This window comes from Aulonocara stuartgranti (assembly GCF_965226115.1).
Source record: "Aulonocara stuartgranti genome assembly, chromosome: 6".
Lineage (NCBI taxonomy): Eukaryota > Metazoa > Chordata > Actinopteri > Cichliformes > Cichlidae > Aulonocara > Aulonocara stuartgranti.
Genome location: NC_138944.1, coordinates 5,372,515 through 5,397,443, shown reverse-complemented (window position 1 = coordinate 5,397,443; position 24,929 = coordinate 5,372,515). Strand labels below are relative to the sequence as shown.

Sequence of the window (24,929 nt, the reverse complement as noted above, 5' to 3'; positions counted from 1 at the left end):
GTCGGCTGCATCCTTCGGAGGACTCGGCCTTCACGGTCTACGTGGGCCGGGTCCTTCGAAGACCAAGAAGGCCAGAAGTGCGAGGCTGTGAAATGGGACGGTCTAGCCTTCAGATTTGCATCACCACTGTGTCAGTGAAGTTTAATAAACTCGGCCATCTGCTCCTTGCTATCTAAAATATAACAGGACACTGCCATAAATTCTCGACCGTCTCACACTTCTGTTTAATCAGTTTTCTGTTTGACTTGTATTCAGCTGTGTGAAAATCCCAGAGGAACCCACCTGATGGATTAATAAAGTTTTATTTAATCTAATAATCTAATAACTTTTTCTCAGCCAAACCGATTGACTCCGGAACAAATAAAACACTGAAAAAAGCCAAACAATTACATTTTTAAGTTATCCGAGTGATGTTTAACCTCAGTAGCGAAAGACAGCATGTAAACAATGAAGCTGGGAGTCCGCAGCTCTCGCCGGCTCAAGTGACCATTGAACCCCCCGGCTAGCTGTTGAGCGGGTGGGTAACAGACGTCTCCAAAAACGTCGGCGCACTTTTGCAAATATGCAATGTCTTGATAAACCAAGCAGATATTTGAAGTTTACACAGCTACTTTCTCGCCTGAAAATATGTTAAAAGTTTCTGGGATATGGTGGGCCACGAAGGATACACCCGACCCATCCTTCAAAATCGGGGAAATGAACGACGCATTTGTCGGCCGCTTTTGAAGGACTCGACGAATTGGGACAGCCTTCGTCGGCTGGCTGTGACGTAATCGGCCTTCAAATGCAGCCTCTGGAGGATGCAGCCTATGTTTTGGGACACAGCTATAGAGTTTCATACTCAATACTGATACCCAGGAAAATACTGGATATACCATTTTTGATAGCGTTGGACAGATAATGGCGCCATCCTGCACCTACAGAAGAAATGGTGAAATATTCACAGATGCTCTGTGAATGGCAACAAAAACCATTACACAGAGGTTTTTAGTAGTTTCTCCAGGCTTGTGTGTCTGAAGTGTTATTCTGTGACCCAACATTGTCACAGATCTGAAATGGTAGAAAAGTTATCATCATGTGGTCAGCAGCCTGATGACTTCAAAATTTCAAGAAATAAAAACTATATGGTTTCTTTATGCATCCTAAAGTACAAAGATGGGATATCAAATACTGTAACATACAGACTCTGAAAAGAATCACTGAAATGTAACTAAACAACAGTTGTTGCTATTAAAAGCATATCTGTATTATATCCTACATTTATTTCTCCTAGAAAAGCGCATGGGTCTGAATCCCCCTGAGGTCCAGGGTCAGATTACCTTCTTTCTCTTGTCCTCTTGGTCACCATCTGTTTCTGCCTGTCAGACACACACACACACACACACACACACACACACACACACACACACACGCATAAAGATGCTGTTGCTCATGTCTCCAGTGGCCCCACCGAGTCTTGGCTCAATTCGTTCTCCCTGTCCGTCTGTCTGCAGCACGTGTTGCAGCATCTTGACTGTGAAATATGAATCCATTATTCGATAGGCTTTTTCAGGCCCATCAATATCGCCCAACATCTGTCTATGTTTATTTTAGTTATTTAATTGTGATAACATACTAGTATTCAATGCTTTCTCTGAATTATATGGTTACCTGATGTACAGAATAAACACATGTTGGTGGATGATATGGTTTATTAATAAGTAACAGAGATGATGGATGTCCCTCAGAATAGATTCACGTATGCTATTTGTGATCTGAGGCTCAGTTCTTTTGCTTTCCTGTTAGCAAGTCAGATCGATTGCAGTTTTATTTTTTAGCCGAAATCACAGACGGAGCTTCTGAAAACGGCTTGACTCCCATAATTTGTAAACACAGTAAACAAATTTCAAATGATTTTTTTAATCTTGTTTGCTAGTGTCTAGTTTTATGGAATATGATGTAATGTGCGTGCTGTTCCCGTTAGAGTTAAAAGCGATGATAAAGCAAGACATGCTGTGGGATGTGATTGACAAGTCACTACCCTATGAGAGTGCAGCATCTTTTGGTTTCTCATTCACATCCACCCTTTGCTTGTCACGCCTGACTTTAAAACACCAAATCTGCCGTGGGGAAAACACTGAGCTTAAAGTAGCACAGCTCTAACTGAAGTAGCTATTATATGCAGTCTATGGTGAAAAGTGTGATGTTGTAAAATGTAGTAATTTATCAGCTAACTGTATGCAACACAAAAATACAGTTTCTGTCACATCTTGTACCAGTTCAACCAGAGCATAGTTTAACATGCAGAGTTCAAAGGCACAGCAGCAGCAATAATGTGTAGTAGTTGAATATAATCTGTGCTTCTAATTATAGCTTTTGATCGCCACTGAAACACATTTACATGTTCATTCACCGAAAGGACAAAGATAACAGATGTCGTCAGTACCGCCGACAGCAGCCAATCGTTTTTGGATTATAGAGATGATAAATAAAATATTATGTCGGTACTGAGAAGTACAGTAAATGAGGTGGAGATAGCACAGTTGTTATATGTGCCCAAAATTGGAAGCACAATGATTGGTCGTCCCACAGTTAGATTTGGAGAGCTGTATGAAAAATTATGCACTGAGTGAGATGAAAGGAAATCACTAGAATACAAGCTACAGCCTGTCAGCAGCGCCAGTTGCAGTATGAGCGCAGGCTGATTGAACACCCTCGGGCACGACAACACAAGGACATTTTGTGTGTGCAGGTGGGCCTGCAGATGGTCGGCTCGTCCCTGGCGACCAGCTTGTGAAGATCAATAACGTCTCTGTCGATGACCTGACCCCAGAGCAAGCTACTGAGATAATCAGGTCTGCACAGACAGCTGCATTCACAAACACACATGCATATGCCTGATGATTGGTACATACTCTGCAGTTATTTAAAATTAAGCAATGCATACCATGTGTCATCTTAACACCCTCCCTTTCTGTACTTTTTTTTTTTCAGGGAGTGCCCAGATACGTTGACTATGACGGTACTCAGAACAATGCTGGTGAGTCTGCCCTATCTATCAAAGAGAAACACACTTCAAAGACATACACAGCACAAACAGACTTACAGTTAAGTGGATAATGGCTGGTCCTCTTCCAGCAGCACTTTAGATGAACTTAATGTATTTCTTGTTTCCTGTTTTCATTAGGTAGTAAAAGCGCACTCGCACAATGTGTCTACTGTGTGCACACGTGAATACATACTGTCCATATACAGTGTTTTTATGTATGGAAGCCTGTCAGCAAACTTATTCAGATACCTCGGGATCAGGCATCCTTGCTTACAACAGTCCTGTCCTCAGGGTCTCACCGCTATATCCCCATTAACTGTGACACCATAGTACACACATTCAAACTGGCAGCTCTTCTTCTGCACACACATCTTTCATCAGTCAAACTGTGCGTGTGCGCGGGCACACGTTGTGGACCTCAGCCTGTATTGGTGAAGTTGACGTATGTGTTTGCACTGAGGTGAAATAGATCAGTAAATAAATGGCTGCATCAGCACTTTGGTGATGGAAGCGCCTCTACTGTGTGTTTCATAGCTCACAGCTCCCCCAAGAAATAATTACTGAACTCTAAGGAATTAGCAGCATTTCTTAGAAAATATTCGTCTCTGTCAAATCAAGAGTTTGAACCACGATAAAAAGAGACTTTTCTGTTATAATTAGACAGTGAGATAAGAGAATTGCTTGGCAGTTTCTTTAAGAGCTTTAATCTGCCAACTGTCACTTGTTGTGCAGCAATGAAGGCAACAATGTGTTTATCTTTGTTACCACACAGCATGATTCATATTGCAGTATAAATTTATGATAAAATAATTGTATATAAAGGCTTCCACTTGTATGGATATTCCAGTTTTAACATCTACTGTATACAGTATATGATTCGATGAGCACAAGATTCACTCAAAGAGCTTGAGAATTTTTTACAAGCAGCATTTTTAAATGTTAAACACAAATCCATAATATATTGCATTAGCACCATGTATTTGTAATGGACAACCCTGCATTTTGGAGGTCATTGCCAAAACCAATATTCTTACTTGAGTCCACATTCTTTGGAGTCATGCATTAGTTTGTTTAGATTTGTAGTTAAAGACCATCACTCGTAGTTAAGTCGTAGCAGTTTAGGATGAAGACATCACTCATTGTGGGGAATCTGTTTACTAGCTTGCTGATTTGAAACAGATTTTTCATTATCGCTGCGATATGATTATCTGTTTCAAGAGCCATGACCCATGCATCGTTCACTGTTTATGAATGCATTTTTCTTTTTTAAAAAAAAGGTCCAACAAAAAAACAAACAAATAAGAAATCCTTGCCAGATGTAAGTTGATGGTTAATTTTGGAAAATTTATTCTCCCCTCTGCACATTAGCTTTTTAAATCCATGCATAAAGCTTCCTCAAACATTACTGGTCAAGATAACTTAGAATGCAAGACTTCAAATGAAAACCAGCTTCTGATACTAAAAAGATACTAAATTTCCTGTACATGCAAAGTTTGCTTATTCATATGCAGATATTTGTTTGATTCTGCACCACTGTAAATAAAGACACCAGAGCCATACTGGTTTATAAACTGTGGTGAAAGCTAAATTAGCAAACATCTTCCATGCAGTTTTTATAGGAGGCATATGATAACTTATGTGTAAGTAAGTAAGTAAAATTTATTTATATAGCACATTTCACAGATAAAAATTACAAAGTGCTTCACAATAAGATCAGACATACAAGTTAAAATTAATTAAAAGCCTGTTTGTATAAAAATGTCTTCAGCTGCTTTTTAAAGGAGTCAGTAGATCCCCACGTGTTTTAAACCTAGTACGTGGGACCACCAGTAGCCTCTGACCTGAACACCTAAGTGCTCGGGATGAAGCATGAGGTTTCAACAGGTCAGAGATATACTGGGAAGCTTCACCGTGCAGAGCTCTAAAAGTTACAACTAAAATTTTAAAATGAACCCTAAAATTTACTGGCAACCAATGAAGAGAAGCCAGAACTGGAGTAATGTGTGACCTCTTGTTTGTACCAGTTAAAAGTCTTGAAGGCGATCCAGAGCTGATTTGTTGAGACAAGTAAAAAGACCGTTACAATAATCCAAACGAGAAGAGATAAAAGCATGAATAATCATCTCAAGTTCTGCCTTTGACACCAGTAGTCTGAGTTTAGAAATGTTTCTTAAATGATAAAAAAGTTCAGGACAAGTTGTTTAGAGTGTTTCTCAAGAGACATTGAACTGTCAAATATAGCACCCAAGTTTCTGAGACTCGACTGAAATGAAGGGTCTAAAGAACTGATATTCTGCTTAATTTCTGAGAGCGTGTGATCAGGTGCAATAATCAAAGTTTCTGTTTTATCTGCATTTAACTGAAGGAAGTTGTCATTAACCATTGTTTGATTTCTGACAGACAATTATTTAAGCAAGACAATTTATAAAACTCAGAAGCTTTGAAAGAACAGTACAACTGAAAGTCATCAGCATAGAGATGATAAGAAATATTATTGTAACGTCTGATAATTTGGCTTTAAGGGAGTATATACAGCAAAAAGAGAATAGGACCTAAAACAGATCCTTGAGGTACCCCAGAAGGCAGAACTGATGTTTCAGACAACACATGATTCATACAGACAGTAAAGGATCTCTGAGATAGATACGACATAAACCATTTTAAAACAACACCAGTAATCCCAAACAAGTCCTTCAGCCGATTTATCATGATGCTTTCATATATAAGACACACACATATATATATATATATATATATATATATATATATATATATATATATATATATATATATATATATATGTGTGTGTGTATATATATATATATATATATATATATATATATATATATATATATATATATATATATATATATATATATATATATATATATATATATATATATATACATATATGTGTATATATATATATATATATATATATATATATATATATATATATATATATATGTGTGTGTGTGTGTCTTATATATGAAACTCAACTCCATGTTATAAGTGCTTGTTTAAACTACAGCTTGGAAAAACAAAAGCCAGAGAGTGTCTTATAATGTCCTTACATGTATTTATACATCTCTGCACTGCACCAAATTCAGCCCTGATTAGATTGTAAGAAAGAAAGAGAACATACGTATCCTGTGAGAAACTGCTTCACAGCTTATTGACTCGTATTTCTCACAGGGCCCAAAGTCATCATTTATCACACCGGAGAAGAGGGCCAAGCTCAGGTCCAACCCTGTGAAAGTCCACTTTGCTGAGGAGGTGGAAGTTAACGGACACACACAGGTGAGTTTGAAAATATACTATGCAGCTATTCGTAGCACTGCCAACTTTAAATCCTCTGGCTGCCTCTGTAGTGTATCATTGTGTCTCTGAGACAGCTTATGTGATTGTGGATAGATGATGTCACATTTGAAGTTTTATAGAAATGTCATGTGATGGTAATAGATCATGCTCAGCTCTCCACATTTACATCAGTGCACAGGAGTCATTAACACCCCATCTAAACCAGCTCTACACTGTCTGGGTGATCAAATCTGATGACAGCTATTTGCATTTACGTCTGTTATAAATAATTCTTCGTGTTATTTCTTTCTGCATTGTGTTCAGGATGCAAATATTATAGACTGATTTAATATAGAGAAGCATCAGTGTACTACAGTCTTGATTATGACTTGCTGAAGCACATTTTACACGACTCAGTTCACTGATTGTATTCAGTCACCTATTTTCCTGAATGGAGTCAAACTGCACAGATAATATTTAAACATGACTCTATATACATGAGGGTCTGACTGTTTTAACCAAAGGATATATCGTTACATGTTTGTCTTGCTTATGGCCAGGTTGACACTTTCAGTATTTAATTCATTATCTCCATCAAGGAGATTATGGTTTTCATAGCATCTGTCTGTAAACAAGAGAGGTCAAAATGTTGACTGTTAATTCTGATAAAACTTCATTTGGCTGTAGAGCGGGGTCATGTTAACAACTCATTAAAATTTGATCTACATCTACCAAGGTCTTCAAGGTCAGCATCATGATTTATTGGGTGAATATTGACAAAAAGCCTTATAACTTAGAAACTAGATTTCTTACAAATGCGATGTGTATTGTCAACATTTAAAAAAACACTGTAACATTTGACCTTTGGCCTCACCTTTGAAGTCAGATAAGGTCAAACTTTCATGTCTTTTGTCTTTAAAACTTAAAATTCTACTGCACTTGTTTGCATTGGCATCGTTTAGGTATTCATGCTCACATATGGGGATTTTAAATATCACATTATAATCTGCATCTGAATGTCACACCACAGTTTTTATCTGTGATATCACTTTTACATTTCACATCTGCCCTTTTTTCAGGTTGGCCTCAAAATTTGTAGAAATAAAGTATTGTCATCACAAAGAGAATGAGCTGCCCAGAGTGTTGTAGTACAATAATACATAATAACATCAAGTTATTCATGTCCAGCTATCTACAAATGAATACCTATTATCCATTAACTTCTCCAAAATAATGTTTGTATACAAAATACAATGCTATTCCCTAAAAAGTAAATACTGCCCAGAGAGTGAGGGGCCTTGGCGGAGGTTTGCAGTCTCAAGAGTGCTTCTTATATTTTCGCTGTAACCTGATGTACATTTGGAATATACTGCATATACAAGTGGGCTTAGGCCACGGGCACAACACAAAATAAATCCATATAAGGCAGTACCAGAGTGCTGCATAAGCATCTCTGACCAATACATTGTCCAAAAATAGAAAATAATTTTATCTTTATAATCTTCACTCAGCCTTCCACTGTCAATAACGAGATATACACATGACCAGAATTTACATTAAAATACCAGATTAATGGACCTAAAAGCTCATAGTATTCTGATATATTTTTCAAAGCTTTTGAGACAAAGTCTATTTTTTCAGTTCTGAGACACTTCATGGATAATTTATTCTGACAGGTTTCCTGATTTGATGTGGGGTAGTACAACAGAGATGCCATTTAGTGAGCAGGTTCAGAGTCTGTGGTGTGCACATGCAGGCATGTAGGAGGTTGATTTAATACACAGCAAGTAAACATGGCTCTCATCAATGCTGCATTTAAAAAAATATATCATAATGTGTGTTTTTAAAAAAGGCATTCAAAGCTGTACTTAGATCTCAGTCATACACACTGTGTCGTTCTCTCAATAAGACTGAATGTAAAGCTCATTTATTTAGAAGAAAAGTACTTTAAGAGATTTTAAGTGCTTGAACCATGAAAATTTCTGACTGCTTACATTTAAGACATAATGTTGGTTTTTAGGATTTTTTGAAACTTTCTCAGATTTTTTGCACTAGTTTGCAGAACCGAAGTTTAGTTGATGCCATGTATCACAGTTCAAAATCAAAAGCTTTAATCCAGCCAGCTGTGGGTCATTAACAGTAGATCAGACAGCGAAGCAGACAATTAAAGTGAGCGGCAGGCAAAATCCAGAAACAGTCCTAGGTGTCATTCACTGTGAAAACAAAGAATAGTACAGGGACAATAAGAAACTGTAGGCAGTAGTTGGAAAAGCTCGACTGGTGTGAATATGGCACGCTTGCAACAGGAAGTATTGCACCAGGGGTATAAAAGGAAGTCTGACTGGCTAATTGGGAACAGTTGTAGCAAATCAAACACAGATAAGAACTAATAAAGGCAGGTAGTAAAATTATGCAAAGAGACCGGAGTTCTATTGAAGAAAGGGATATTAATGGTTAGTGGCCTCTGTGATGAGTTTTCAGTCACCCAAAGGTGGCTCTCTCTTTTTTATTTAGCTCGATCACCATGGTAACTAATGATGAACACATAACTCGGTTAGAGTTCAGATTTTTTTCTTTAAAATCGGCTGTAAGCAGGATCTTTCCTCAGATTCTTTTACTTACAGAATGCCTTAAGTATCATAAACATGTATTCTGTGCTATAGGAACACATTTTCGACACAACATACAATGCTAACAGCACCACTTGAAGTGGTGTGTCATATTTGTGAAGACCCAAAGAAATTTTTCATTTGGAATTTTATTGTCCTGAACAAGAAAATAGTGGAAACCGCAGACAAGCTTTAAAACGTGATTTATGGTTTCTAGATGTTCCTTTGCACTATGACGATGAGTGCTTGTCAGTAAAACCAACATTAGATTCAGCTTTACTGCAAACTCGATGCACTTTGTTCCTTTATAAATCTGCCTGTGGTTGTTCAGGGTTCCTACCCTGCAAGCGGATGTGAAATTAGCAGAACGAGGAAAACCACTGAGGCCGGAGAGCCCATTACTAAACACAGAGAAAACACAGATCAATATCCTCCCCATTCTCCGGTCCTAATGTCTGTGATTACAGGACAATAAATATCAGATTAAGGAGAAAAAAAGGGTAGAAGGAGATGGTAAAGAGACCAAGAGAGGTGGAGGGGAGGGGGCGGGATGTTTTTATCATCGTTAAAAGGAAGACAAAATATGTAACGGGGGATGGGAAGCTAGCAAGGGAGGGGTTGTCTAAAATTTGAACGCCCTCTGTTTCAACTTCAAAACATGTAGACATCAATGTTGCATTGTATCACAGTGTCAATACAGAAAAACACTTTCTTAAATCATAAAAGAAGAGGGATGTAGCGGGAAAGATGAGTCACCGCGGAGAACGAGCCGGGTAGACAGAAACAGGCCAGAGGATATGATGCGAAGAAAAATGCTCTGTGAGAAGAGCTGAAGATGAAATAACACTGCTCTCTCACTTTATGGTCTGTTATAATGTGCTAAACATATTCAGTATTCTCAGTCTGGATTGCCAGCATTTAAAAATAACAGTGGTTGTGTTCAAGCGACAAACATACGTCAGGAAAATTCAGCAAATCTGTCTCATGACCAGGACTCCCACTTGATGTGTCCCACATTTTAAAAGGCTCCGTTTTTCCCACTTTCCCCACTGGATGACAGACAAGACGAGCTTAATTCAAAGGCTGTGAAGAAATCAGGGTGACCGGGTGAAGCTGGCGGAAGGCAGTTCCTTGAGTTTTTTGCTTTTATTTTTGTAAAATTGATATATTTTACTCATAAAACATTGTTGGAGGTTTCATTCTGTTTTGGATGCCAGCGATGTGGCGGTACAGAGAACAGTGCAGTCGTCTCACAGCAAGAAAGTTCTGGAATTAAAACTTTCTGAAGAGTTTCTTCCTAAAAGACAAGCATGTTAGATGAAAAGGGTTAGGGTTAGATGCTATTGAAACAGCATTGAGTGGTGCATTTTTGGTGGGGTTCAAGATGGGTCTCTGAGGGTACACTATTTTGGTGATAGACTGTGATAGTGCTGTACCACTAATGTAACTTTCCCACCATGAATATATACCTACTGAAACCCAAAGATGATTATCAGACAGATCAGCAGCTAAAGTCAAAAGTAATGCAACATAAAATTAAACACATAAGTGTAAGAAGGTTGTTTTTTTTTTTATGGAGAAGAAACTTCCAGACTACAGCTCAATGATGGCAAGACAGGAATTACAGATTCAGACATGAACAGCTGTAGGCGCCACAGATCAGCAGTCAATCCTGTTATACTCTGAAGTCTGCCTGCAGGAAGCATGCCTCGTTGGTACATTGTAGTACAGTCTCTCTGCGGACAACCCTGTACCGTCATAAAAAATTAACAGGCACACGGACATTCGCTCCCAAGTGGACCCTAACAGACTCATAGACCCAGAAACTGCAACACACCTTTAAGATTTCCCACATTATTGCACACAGAAAGAGCCACCCTGCTCCCTGTCAGACTTTTACTCCTGAAACCAACTAAATTCAGACTGTTTTTATTTTCTTCACAGGGGAACTCCCTGCTCTTCCTGCCCAATGTACTGAAGGTGTACCTCGAGAACGGGCAGACCAAGGCCTTCAAATTTGAGCCCAGTACCACAGTCAAGGTACTCTGTAGCGATACTGGAGTGTGGCATTATAATGACACACACCTAGCAGCTCTAGCAGAGTTTCAGAGTTGAAGCTGAGGCTCGTGAAGCAGGAAAAAAATCTCAGATTTCCTCCTGAGACAAAAACTAAATCAAAGTTTTAAACTAGACCCTGTAGGAGTGCGTTTCTTCCTGAATGTCAATCAGTCTGACAGCAAGCTCCACATTAAACTGTAACCATATAACGTTGAATTGAATTTACCAGATACAGCTGAGTGATTTACTCACTTCCTCAGCAGTTATTAGTATTAGGCATGCATTTGTTTCCTGGATTTGACAGCTACTCTGAAACTTTCTGTTACCACTCTGACACCTTAACACCTTAACTCAGCTCACCTCAGCAAATGTGTTCCCTGATGTTATAAAATATTATCTCTGAAGGTGTAATTTTCTTTGCACATCAGGACATTGTGATGACACTGAAGGAAAAGCTTTCTCTGAGCCGCATTGAGCATTTCTCGCTAGTGCTGGAGCAGCAGCACAGCATCAGCAAATTGCTGTTGCTACATGATGAGGAGAGGATACAGCAGGTATGCACACACACACACAAATTACATTTAAACAAAAAAAAAGTATAAAATGCATTCCAAATAATATAAGCATCCGTGTTTCTGCAGGTGGTCCAGAAGAAAGAGGCCCATGACTACAGGTGTTTATTTCGTGTTTGTTTCATGCCCAAAAACCTTCAGATGCTGCTGCAGCAGGATCCCGCTGCCTTTGAGTACCTCTACCTGCAGGTAGACTGATGAATGTGCACACTGCTGGGCTTGTCAGATCACTACTCTCTTTTATTATCTGTTATAATTATTGTTTTTCTATTTAAGGATATTAATAGTTACTTTATTTATATGAAATGGCTGCTATTAATATCAATTCTGATTAATTGAGTCACTGCAAACTGACCTAAAGCATCAATAGAAAAACAGGATTCTCAACTCTGAATCAAATCAATAGGCAAAGTGTTGTAACACTTCCAAAAGTACACTTATTGCTGCAGTTGGCTCATTTCACCGTGATGCAAATCATCAGACTGAAAGGTCAGCTTGTTTGTAAGTGTGCAGTTTTTCATTAAATCCCACCTGCACCGTGATTCTCTTAAAAGAAGGAAGTTTGTGTTTATTTTAATACCAAAGCTGACCCTGCTATTTTGGACGTTTTTCTCCAATTAGCTACAAACTGCTGCAAACAAGACAAATCAGTTGCTACACAATGATTAATTCTGATGTATGTTGTCTGTTTGTGCTAGGGGGTGAACGATGTACTGCAGGAGCGCTTTGCAGTAGAGATGAGGTGTAACACTGCCTTGCGACTTGCTGCACTACACATTATGGAGAGGCTAGCGAGCTGTGGACAGTCACCCAAAACCAACCTGAAGATGATCACGTGAGATATAGACACACCTTTATATGTGGACTGTACAGAAAAGATGGCGTAGCTAATGTGGAAATGCTGTAAACCTGCTTTCTTTGTTTGGTCAGCAATGGCCGACAGTAGTCGCAAGAAGACATGCAGTTGTCTGTGTTAAAACCCTCAGCTGCCTGTGTCTGCGACTGTAGTAACATACTAATGTATTGTCAGAGGGCATGAAGCTGAATTTGTGAAGGTCCACCACTAATAGTTACATGTTACACTACAGCTCATGAGAAATGTTGTGTGCTGTCTATGGTGCTGAAGTTATAAGTTATAAGTTTAGTTTGAGTGTAATAAAACTTTATTAACAAAAAATTTGTTTTTTTATCTTCAAATGTTCAATAAAAACATGAATCGCTAATTCATAACGAAGAAAGCTTGGTAACTACCCTTCAAGGACCTGCAGTTCAAAAAAGCACCCTTTCAATAGCCAAACCCATCTGTTCTCTGATTGGATTGTTAAATTTGTGATTGACATGACATTGACCAATCAGATGAAAGGAAGAAAAATAGGGTCAAAATTTGTACTTGTAACTTGAAACTTGAGTGCAGTTTCACACGTATTTTTTGGCACACACAAATCTTTTTTATGCACAAACAAATTCTTTTTACACATACAACTCCTGATGTACAAGTGCAAAACTGATTTACAAGTACAAAATATTTATGACCGCAATTTGAGCCCATAGGGACCTCCAGGACAAGCTACTTTCAAAGCTACATGACCGTGACAGCTCATTATATCACAGCGGATTGCGATATAATGAGCGGTATGTATTATTGTAGAGTCTACCTTACAATATAAAGAGCCGACTGTTTTTGTGATTTGGCGCTTTATAAATAAAATTGAATTGAATTGAGTGGTAGATACAAAGACCTATACTGCCCTATATTGTACCATAATTATTATTTTTTTAATAATTGCGTGGAATGAGTCTTCAGTTGAATGTTTTTAACAGGCAAAAAATACTTCAATAAGTAAATGTTAAATTTTTGTCTTTTTTCTTTTTTTGCTGATCCGAAAATTGATCCGATCCGTGACTTAAAACCCTGATCCGATCCGAACCGTGAGATTTTTGATCCGTTGCACCACTAATATCAAATGCAAAAAATATGGCATGGACATCAGGCACAGGAAGTCTTAATAGCCCATTTTTCAATTTGATGTTTGGAATTTGTTTGTTCTGACCAGCACATTTACATTAATATGCTTTAAAATACGTTTTCCTTAATAAAGTTTTATTGCGCTCAAATTTAACTGTTCTAATTTCAGGACCATGGACAGGGCACACAGCTTTCTCATGAGCTGTGCTCTAACACGTTTTTTATTTCGAGCCTACACAAATTCAGCTGCGTGCACGTTGACAGTACGTGAGATGTAGATCACAGATACACACAAGACTTAAAAAACCTTCTTTTTTCTAAACAAATCACAATTAACAACCTGAGCCAGCCCTATTAGTGCATCGCCTGCAGCTAAAATCATCTCTTAGTTTGGGACCTTGTGGAGCCTCTGAGCCTCTTTTTGTTTGCAATGGTGATGAATAGTTTGACAGGCAGGAGTGTCTTTGGACTGTGATGTTTGCAGACAACATTGTGATCTGTGGTGAGATTAGTTTAAACAGCTGGCCACTACCATTTAAAGCAGAAGACAGTGCACAAGAGAGTTGAAGAGGAAAGTGCAGGCAGGTTGGAGTGGGTGGAGACGAGTGTCTCAGATAGCAGCAATAGTGAAAGGTGAAGTTTACAGGATGGTAGTGACACCTGTCATGATTTATGATTTTAAGGTGTTAAGGGTTTCATTGGGAGAGTATTAGAAATAAGTACATCAGAGGGACAGCTCATGTTGAGCGATCGGGAGACACATAGATGCAAGGCTGAGATGATTTGGACATGTGCAGAGGAGAGATAGTGGGATATACAGTATATGTTGAAGAGAAAGAAGATGTAGTGAAGGAGAGCATGCAGACGGTTGGTGTGAGGGAAGAAGATGCAATCGAGATGGAGGCAGATCATCTGCTGTGGCGACTCATAAAGCGAGCGGTCCAAAAATGAAGACGACCACAAATCTCTTTTTGCTTAAATGAGTGCCTTTCCCTGTTTAACATGCAGGTTTAACAGGCTAGTTGCTTTGTGTGTGAAAAAGTTTTAATATCCTTTTAAACAAAAACAAACCCTTTCAATCTGCATTTGTGTGTTTCCCTCAGAAAGACTTGGGGCATAGAGAACTTTGTGTCATCCACCTTGCTGAGGAACATGCGAGAAAAGGATCTGAGAAAGGCCATCGGCTACCACATAAAGAAGAGCCAATCCCTGTACGATCCCAAGCAAAAGGGCCTGTCAGTCGATCAGACACGGATCAACTATCTGGAGGAGCTGAGTGAACTCAAATCATTTGGAGGGAAATCTTTTGGTGCCACCATGATGGTAGGATTTGATCTGTATACTTTTGTTCTTGAGATTTGGTTGTATATTATAATTTGAATCATCTTCTTTCTCTGCACTTTCTCCACCTCCTCTGTGTTGTTCAGCTCCAGGACAGGGAGTCGATGGTGACCCTATTAGTGGGAGCACGGCACGGGGTGAGTCAGATCGTCAACCACAAGCTGAGCATCCTGTCCACACTCACAGAATTCACCAGCATAACACGCATCGAGCTGCTGCCTGAATCGGAAAAGGTCAGCCTGGTCAAAATATACCTGCAGGACATCAAGGTGAGACCTAAAAGGATACACACCCAAACCTAATATGCAAGAGGAACAGAATACCTCATCTGCAACACTGTAAACACTTTCCTGATGACATTTCCTGTTAGTTTTGTGAGCTATGATCAATGTTAGTCAAAATGTCACCGGATGAGGAAGCCACCTCCCACAGTTTGTCACTCACCCAGCTTGACGTTTAGGATAGCCCTTCATTAAATAATGTCTTTCTCACATTAGCTAGATATTTTATATCAATGTCTATCCACAGTCTATCCATTTTTGTCAGCTCTGGAGGTTTCTGCTTAAGCTGGAAACTAATTAGTATTATTTTTCATCTCTTTATTGGTGCATTTTGTATTTAGCACATGTTGTTTTGATCTGCATGTTTCCCCTTTTCATTAGGTGAACACGAGTAATTGTGCAGATCCTTATCAGTTTTGCAGTTTGGAAACAGAGTTTTGTTCTGTTTGGATGATTGTTAATCAGCTTTAAAAGCTCTCTTAATAAGCTGCTGACTTCCAGACCTCCTTAACTGCTTAAGCACAATATTAATTAGCATTCATCTTAACACGACCCACCTTTACTGCAGTGTTTTAATGAATTAAGATGAACAATTTCTGTTTTTCATAACCTCTTTATATTATTCTCTGCACCCCCTTGCATACAATATACAAACCTCAGCAGAAACAGTGGTTGAACTTTATGCTAAGTGCCTTTACACTGCTGAATTGTCTTTCCCCACAACCTCTCTTTTTCCATTCTCTTTCATAAAGCCCATTACTTTACTACTGGAGTCAGCTGCGGCTAAGGATATGTCCTGCTTAATAGCAGGGTACTGCCGAGTGTTTGTTGACCCTGACCTCAACGTCTTTCCCTGGATAGATGACTCCAAGAAGCACAGAATCTCTGCTGAGGAAGGTACAAAGACAACAATGCGTTCATCACACCTGTAACAATCAATAAATGTTATCTCGTTTTAATTTGGATTCATGTTCACAGGTTATGTTTCACGGTGTGGCAGTGACTCCGATGAATCCTCAGACTTAGACATGGAACCGCTGGTCAACCTGGTGTCTGACAAGAAGCCCCGCCTTCGAATCAGATCTTCATCAGATCCAGATGGACGGAACAGAAAAGACAGTCGGAGAAACAAAGATGAGAGTGAAAAGGGAGAGAAACCTGGCGAGGATAAAAGGCTAAAAGATGAAAAGGGTTCTGACACTAAAAGAGAAAAGTTTCAGCTCGATAAGAATGACGAGAATGAAAGCTCAGAGCACAGGAAGGAGGTGAAGAGAGTGCAGGATTGTGGACAAATAGAGATCCACGTAACGGACAATGATTCGGGGAGACACGCTAGACAGGAAGGGGAGATGGGATGTGACGAGGATGTGCGAGCAGCAGAGGAGGAACCGTCTGTATCAGATTCATGTCATACGGACTCTCATGTCCTCACCAGCGCCTCCAGTGACACTCTCGATGGCCTGGAGGAAGATGACTTGATGTCATGCTCCTCTTCCTCTATCCACCCCAGTGCTGCTTCACAAAGTCACACCAGTGTCCACTCTTCGTTTCACCTTCACCCTTATTCTCATGGGCATGTACAGCCTCACCTGCTTGCCCCACCACCTGCGCACTCCCATCCCCTGATTCACCTCACAACTCCTGACAGAGGAGGAGGAGGGGCCTGCAGGAGATCAGGCGATGGAGCCGATCCCCAGCTCACCTCACCCGTCTCCACTTCTTCTCAGAGCCTTGCTGATGCCCAAAGATCTTCAGGTAACCTCTGCACTGATGACAGCTCCCTGTGTTTCGCGGAGCTCTCCCGCCTCGTGGACTTCCTGCCGAGCCCTCCAGAGGCCAGCGAGGAAGACGACGACGAAGAAGAGTTGAGGAGGAGGAGGAATGCGTTAAAAGAAACAGATGGGGGAAGAGAGGGAGGAAGTGTAAGCAAGGAAGGTGGTTTTAAAGAATATTCGTCATCGCCTTCCCCGTCTTCAAACACAGACTTTGTGTTTAACTTTGACCAGAGCGATGCACGCTGCTACTACAACATCTGCTCCAACATCACCCCCGACAGTGCACGCAGCCTTTCTCATAAACAGAGAGAAGAGAGGGAGGAGGGAGAGGAGACTCAAGATGAAGACCTGGAGCCAATACCCATCCTGCACCCGCCCCCTGGCTTTGGAGACAGCAGCTCTGATGAGGAGTTCTTTGACGCCAGGGATCGTTTCACCTCACCTGAAGACCCGACATCAGGGGCTGTGCCAAGAGGTGATTTACTTTTCACTGTGAGGCTGATCTCAAGAATTTTCAAGTCTTGTATACTGATCAGCAATAAAGGTTGTAAATTCTGCTTTGTTGCCATCTAGTGGCTGAAGTGGTTACTCCCTAAAAGAGTTAGAATATTTACTGGATTACTGAAAATGTTACATAATTGCCAGAACATGTTACATAATTGCCACACCTAACAATAATGGTAGATGTGGTCTACTGATCCTGATGACACTCTTATGCAAGAAAAAAACTGCCATTTCCTTTACTGCATCAGTCCAGGTGGGATAGAAGTATAGTCTAACTGCATCTGAGGGCTTTTATGATATGCCTCAAATAAATATTTCCAAAGTCCACTACAGTACTTCATACCGTCATTCTACTACATTTAAGGGGTTATGTTCTTACCGATTACTTTCCAAAGGCAAAGAATTACAGGGGATTATTATTGGAAAAAAAGTACCAAAGTGAATATAATCTTCTATAACTGCATGTTTTCTCCACACCCCATTAATATTCGGAAGACACCATCTTATTTATCTTATAATCTTTTGGTGGATGATCCAGCTTTGACTAGCTATAAAAGTTAGATTTCACTCTATTGACTCATCTATTAATCTAATACATAATTTGGACCTATATAAACATGTCAATGGAAGAACTATTTTAAATATAATTCATGAATAATGCTTATGTACTTTTCCTTTACATTGTTTAATGTTTTTGTTCTACATTTGACATGTAATGTTATGTTTTACCTCTACTCCCATGAAGGAAAAAGCTTAAACTGCTCCAATTTACGGGATTTTTTGTTTTAATTTGATTTGATATAAAAAGCAAGCTTATTTCAGAGAGGATGAGCTGATGGGCTACTCAAGGCCCCCTCTACTCTAGTAGAGTACAATAAAAATATGACACTGGAAATGAGCTGAATATATCCCCTTTAAGTAGAGTGTCCATCTACCACCACATTAGCTACTAACAGCAAACATTGGAGCAAAACTAATACAAAAAATTGCAGACAAATAGTTTAATGGCAACTGCTGTGCAAAACGAAAAACTAACCTTAAAGGAAAAAGTGATGCAAAACCTGTAATTTTCATTGAATGTACATTTATGGCCTATTTTGTGTGTCTGTGCACTGCACACAGAAGAATATAAATTTTGTTGTGATATTTGTTCTGCTTTAAACACAAAAGCTGAAATTTTTGTGCTATCTTGCAGACATTTGCACAGAGATGAAGCTGGACTTCCTCAGCACACTGAGCCTCAGTGATATCAGAGTCTCTGTGCTGGACACAGACAAAGTTAGAGAAGCAGAAGATGATAGAAAATGGAGAGAGGAAGAAGGAGGAGGCAGAGAAACTTTGTTCCAGCTCAGGAAAAGATCGAAGAAGCGGCGTTCCTTCATGGAAACCGATTACACGTCCAGGGTGTCGTATCCAGAGCCAGATCCAGAGTCAAAGCAGGCCCTGGCTTCCAAGCGATGTCATAAAAAACATTTGGGAGAAGTCAGCGATGCCCAGATCCTCAGTTCAGATCCTGAACCTTCAGAGCAAACCAAGAATCCTAGCCCCACTGTCTCCTCACTTACTCACTCTGAAGGGGAACCTGCTCAGCTTGAGTCAAAGCCCATTCTGTTAACACTCTGCTCGCGTGCACCAGGTTTTGGTTCTCTTGATCAGCCTAGAGACCCAAAGCCTGCTCCCAAAACCAGGAAACAGGAAATGGAGATGGAACCTGACGCAATGGAGTCCAAATCGGTCACCGATCTGGTGAAATCAGTGTCTCCAACCATCACTGTTGTCCGCTGCCGTGTGGATCCAGACGGAAAGGAGAGTGCCGATCGGAGGGGTGACGGAAAGGAGGAAGGGGAGGGACAGGAGCAGGATAGGGAAGGGAAAGAGGAAGGGAAGCCGGAGTCAGCAGCTTTGACAGGGAATGGACCGTTCACTAGTCATATGTTTTTGCAAGAAATCACTAAACAGAAGATTAAAGAGGAGGAAGAGAAGAAAGAGGGAGTGGGAGCATACTCGTCTAGCTTAAAGAGACCACTTGTGGGTGTGCAGGCGCCACCAGAAATCCACATACTGTCTACATGTTTACCAGACGGGAATAAAAAGGGCAGTAACGGCCTTTTGGTGTCCAGTTTGATTGCACCAGAGGTGAAAGATGCAGAGGAATACATGCTTAAAGGCCCCTCATATTCACCACCACCACCCCCACCTTCATCCCCTCTACCCTCAGTACCAGTCCTTCACAAATCCCAGAGTGGCTGTCTAGTGAAGGAGGAAGAGGGCAGCGAGTACATGGAAATCCAAAACAAAATTACAGCTTCAGATTATATGGAACACAATCCCAAGACAAGCAATGACAAAGAACAGGCACACATAAAAGTCACAAGCGTTAACGACGATGATGCCATCGGGGCTCTGACCATAAGCGATGAAGTTACAGACAGCACCACTTCTGACAATGTTTTTGATGATGATGATGATGAAGTGAGTAATTCACTGAGTGACAGGAGAGATGACAGGACTAAAGCTACAAAGTGTAGAGCTAAATCAGCAGGTCAAAGCGAGTCACAAATCAAGTCTCGCACAAGAATTCATTCTGATTATACTCGTGCTATAAACTCAATTACAGCAAAGCTCGGAGCTGCAACAAGCGCCACGTCTCCTACTTTTAATTCAGGTGTTGGATTGAAAAGCGAGATCACATTTCTCAGTGCTTTAAATCAAACCGTGGATAAACCCAGAAGTGAAACCCAAAGTGCTGAAGATAAAGAAAGTTTAGTTAGTTCTAAGTTAGAAAAAACTAGCATGGCTACAATCACCGATCTCGCTAAACAACCTACTTCTCCGACTCATTTCCTCTTCCAAACCTGTTCCCCTGCCATCATGGGCCGATTATCTGCATCAACGCTTAGGGGGAAGATTCAACAGCTGCCTCTTTATTTATCACGATCTCAAGAGTCTCTCAGTCAACCCGGGATTGGGAACGTGGCCCAGAGTCCTGCTGAGGACCACACCAAGGAAGAAGCAGAGGTCACCATTAAAGTAACAGACGTTAATGATGTCAAACAAAATGCTGACTTAGAAGTTGGCAACACTGCGGAGTCTGTAGAGTCAGATGATTCGGATACAACGGTCACAGGATCAGAGGTGGACGGGGAGTTTTTTGTAGAGCTAACATCAGCAAAGAGTTTTAATTCAGGGACAGAGGTGAAGGAGGAGGTCAGCTCTGACCTGCCTGTTCAGACTGAGCCTAAGCCCCAACATCGAAATTTGTTGTACTCTGGATCTGATAAGGACACACCAGGACCAATAACAGAGCCCCCAGCCTCCATAGTGAGCCAACTCCAAAGAGATGCCGCAGGTTTAAAGATGGACACTCCTGGTCCCATAAAAGACTCTCCAGAACCAAACTTCAAAGTCACAAGTCCAGATGCAGACGTACCAGGTTATAAAATAACCAATCGATCACCTTCCATCCCTCCTGCAATCGTGGTGACCACAGAGAATCTAAATGGGCCCAGGCTTCCTTTTCAGCCACAGAAAATAAGAAGGACAAGTAGCGACAGGCCTTTAATGGATCTTTGTAGACCTTCAGAGAAAGTTTCAGGCTCACCAAAAACACCTCCTTCAGGCTGCAGAGTATTCACTATCTGTGAGGATCCAACAGAGACAAAGGCCCAGGCCGAGGTGGTGTCTGCTCCACCTCTGAAGTCAGAGTTTGGATGTGGTTCTGTGCTATCTTCTGGATGCGAGTCGATCGTAGAGGGGGTGCAGGTGCCACTGGATGCTTGTGGTTGCCCAGCTGTTTACACAAACTGCTTCGGCAGCGAGGACAGCTTCGATGATGAGCTGACGGTCTACGAGTTCTCCTGCCGCACACAGAGCAGCGGAGTAACGCAGACTTCTGGGGCAGGTCTTCCTCTAATGAGCTCTTCCCCTGTTCCCTCCTTTCTTTCCCCTACGTCCTCCCATTCCCCCTCTTTTCCTCGTTCCATTCTTTTCTCCTCTTCTACCTCTGAGCTCAGCCCTCTCCTCTCGCCTCTCTCCGACACCTCTGACCCTTTCACTTCTCAAACGCACAAGGACACCATGAGTCGGCTGGGTCAGCAGCGCTACCCAGAACCTCCCACGGGTTTCCAAGTACTCCGCTTAGATGTAGACCAGCTTCTTTCCATTCTAGAAAGTAGCAATGCTGACCGATCTGTAGGAGGACACAGAGCTCGTCACCCAAGAGAAACGTGCCCTGCTCACTTTACAGAGAACAAAAGGGTGCTCCAGATGGAAGCACGGCGGCTGATGTCAGGCTGCCAAAAGGTGGTGGGGATCGGACAGAGCCCAGAGGAGATGCTTCACTCTCTGGCCAACAGTTTCCGGACCCTGGTGGAGCTGGCAGGCGTGTGCCTCTGGTTTTCTGGGTGCGACAGGTGCGACCGGAGGAACGCAGAGGCCGTCGCAGGTCTGGCAGATGTGGCCCGCTCATTCAGGGACTTCTGCCTGGCAGCGGAGCGTGCCAGCAGCAAACGCAGCTGCCAGGACCTGAGCACCAAGCTGCTAGCCAAACAGTGCACAGCACTCACCGCCTCAGTCTTCTGCCTCACTCAGCTGTTCCGCACCCTAACTGCACTCTGAGGCGACCACAGCCCTTCAAGAAATTACCTTCAGCCTTGCGACCTGTGGCGTTCAACTCCACATCCGTGAGGTCACCAGTGAGCTCACAGCTGCTGTAGGTGTGGATAAGTGTGACCTGGGACTCTTGGCTTGCGGTGCTGTTCCTAGGAAGCTCAAAAAACTGGGGCCGGTTAACAGTTTTTTTTCTGGTTATCAAGGCAGAGATTGCCGAGGCGCATGTGGTGACTGACTAGCTGTGCACGTACTGTACCAAACAAACCAGATGGATAGCCAAGAGCCAGACTGTAGAGTGCTGCAAGCTTGCATTCCAATATCAAAGCTGATGTACTTGAATGTATTCTATGTTATTATCTGTTTGTTTATTTATTGATTGGTTTATTTAATGAGATACTGCAGTTTGGAAGAAAGGAATGTCAAGGAATAAATATGGAAATGTTTACAGTCATAGACAGAGGAGCAGTGGTGTGTCAAAGTAGTGGGCCTTTTTCACACATGCACAAGCACACATGTAATCGATTCAGAGTAACTCTGACTCATCCATTCATACACTGGCCTTTTATTCAACAGACTGACCATTTTAACTCTTCTGATCATCTGACTGCAGTTTACGGATTCTTATATACTGTATCTTAATAGGACGTCAGTGAAGACTTTTTCTGAATGTTAATGTTTACAAAACCAAAAACTAGTGTGGGACATGATTTGATGATTTCAAGCCTGAAGCCATTTGCTGTTTTATAAACCTAGTAGTGGAATGCTCATGTATGCGCGTTGCAGGATTTTATGAAACGGCACATTGAGTTTTTTGTCCTTTTACACCAACATTTGATAGGATCTGTGGAAACGTCAAAGATTCTCAACATTTTCTTTCATTTATTTTCTCTTTGACTGAAACCTTCCAGTGCATGGTGACGTTACCATTACAGCTCCTTGCATTTATTTCCATATATTAATTTATTTTTGTATATTCCACAACAGTCCGCAGGCTACAGAAGATACTTATCAATAGGTATTTATGGTGTGTGACAGTTCTTGAGTTTCTGATTGCTTTCAAGATTATAAAAACCATCACACCTCTGCTTGAGTTCTGAGGATGAAGAAAAACGACTGTCCCTTATACTAAGTGCATTATTATGAATTTCCCAGTATGACTACAAGTACTACTTGACCAGTGACATAACTTGGCCACAGAATGCAGTATTGTTAGCTTTTTCAGCCTTTGACACATTATGTAGGCCGGTCAGACCCAGTGATTGGTTCACAGCCTCTTCTTAGTTTTCTTTAAAATTTGACACGAAAATTATGTAAAACGCTGATTTGTGGATAAGCTGCTGTATGGCAGCATTTTCACTGGGAATGTTTAACAGTTAAAAGGCTCGACACACAAGACCTGCATGTTCACTGCAGAAATAACCATCAAAACTCGTTTCACCACTTCAGTTCAGGGGATACAGTAAACTGCAAACGGTGTTTCTTTTTATGATAGCAGCCAAAACGCTTTTATTCACATTACTGTTTTGTTTCATTAGGTTCCAATAAGATATTTTCCTGTATTATTTTTTCCAGTTTGCAGAGAAGAATGGGTTTAGTTTTACCATTATCTCCGTGTGGACGTTTCCCTAAAAGTAATGATGGAAAACCTTTTTTTTTTAAGTCCTCTGTGCTCACGAAGCATGCTGTTATAATCCATAAAATGCATTGTTATCTCTTCAGGGATTTTATCTGTGAATGACGGATAGATGAAGTCTGTGCTTGCTTTGTAATGCTCAATTCCCACCATTAAAAACTATGTTATGATCTTTTCATGATTCCTTTTATTGTTCATCCAATATCATCTTTGCTGAGTCAGACAGACAATGCAACAGGGGTGCAAACTCTGAGAAGGCGAGGGTGTCCAGATCAGCTTTCTCTCTCGTCCTCCTCAATGCAATATTAGAAGGATACCTTTATGATACTAACTATTAGTAATAAGCACTGGCAGCTCTTGTGGTAAGAAAACCAACTTTTGAAGATGAAAAAAGTGGACTCCCCCCTCCTGTGGGTCACAGTGGTTTGGTCCACTCTCTATATCCTTAATCAAAAAGGTGACGTTAGAACAAGGGACAGTATTTACATTCACCACTCAACAGATTAAAACGGTTATAACTATTCTGCATTTTTTTTCTTGGCTGCATTACTTCAAAGTTGAATCTTGTATATTATAGTGTGACCATATTGTTAAGATGCAGCTGCTTAATTCATGTTTCTATATCAGGAAAGAGGAACAGCTGAACATAATCAACACAAACAAAGATAATAAAGAAGAGGGAAAAACAGAAAGTTGAACTAAACTGGGAAAATAATAAAATTAGGGAAAAATCAATCGTCATAGTTCAGTGTGCACATATGAAAGAGACTGGAGATGCTGTGGGATCTGTCACATGTGCTCAGAGTGAACCTGCTCTCATCTGTGACGACAACAAGGCGCCAGTGGCAGTCCTGCCAGTTCTGATGTTCTCTGGCGAATGTCAGTTGATCTGTACCGTGCTGGGCTGTGAGCACGTCCCTCTGAAGCAGGGATGGCAATTATATTTCCCAAGAGTCCACATGAGAAACTGGGATTGTTGTGGAGGGCCCCACGTTGAGTCCTGATTTCTCATACAGCCTCTTGGGGAAATTAATTCCCCGCCCATGCTCTGATTCCATGCTCACAGATTCTGTTTCTAACATTTCCACCAAATACATGCACATGGGTTCTCACTGGAGGTCATTCTGTGGGACCCTCGTAATCATCTTCCTCTTCCTTCTTGAACAGAGGAGTAAATACTGGGCCTGCTGCTGGACTGATGCCCTCTACACACATGTGATGGCTTATCTCTGACGCTGTGCTGGGTGCTGG

At 41.0% G+C, this 24,929-nt stretch overlaps 1 protein-coding gene across 10 annotated transcripts in view; it reads left to right on the top strand.

Annotated features, from left to right (window-relative positions):
* frmpd1a (FERM and PDZ domain containing 1a) overlaps window positions 1-23,853 on the top strand; it is a 112,478-nt gene extending 88,625 nt beyond the window's left edge. For all 10 annotated transcript variants that reach the window (XM_082536517.1, XM_082536516.1, XM_082536513.1 and 7 more), the window contains 12 exons: window positions 2,732-2,834; window positions 2,974-3,019; window positions 6,224-6,328; window positions 10,882-10,977; window positions 11,424-11,549; window positions 11,637-11,756; window positions 12,266-12,402; window positions 14,637-14,856; window positions 14,961-15,143; window positions 15,908-16,052; window positions 16,134-17,405; window positions 18,630-23,853. In XM_082536517.1, the coding sequence (XP_082392643.1) occupies window positions 2,732-2,834; window positions 2,974-3,019; window positions 6,224-6,328; window positions 10,882-10,977; window positions 11,424-11,549; window positions 11,637-11,756; window positions 12,266-12,402; window positions 14,637-14,856; window positions 14,961-15,143; window positions 15,908-16,052; window positions 16,134-17,405; window positions 18,630-22,051 (5,975 nt within the window). In that variant the 3' untranslated portion in view covers window positions 22,052-23,853. The remainder of the gene's footprint in view (window positions 1-2,731; window positions 2,835-2,973; window positions 3,020-6,223; window positions 6,329-10,881; window positions 10,978-11,423; window positions 11,550-11,636; window positions 11,757-12,265; window positions 12,403-14,636; window positions 14,857-14,960; window positions 15,144-15,907; window positions 16,053-16,133; window positions 17,406-18,629) is intronic.
* Window positions 23,854-24,929: the final 1,076 nt, after the last annotated feature.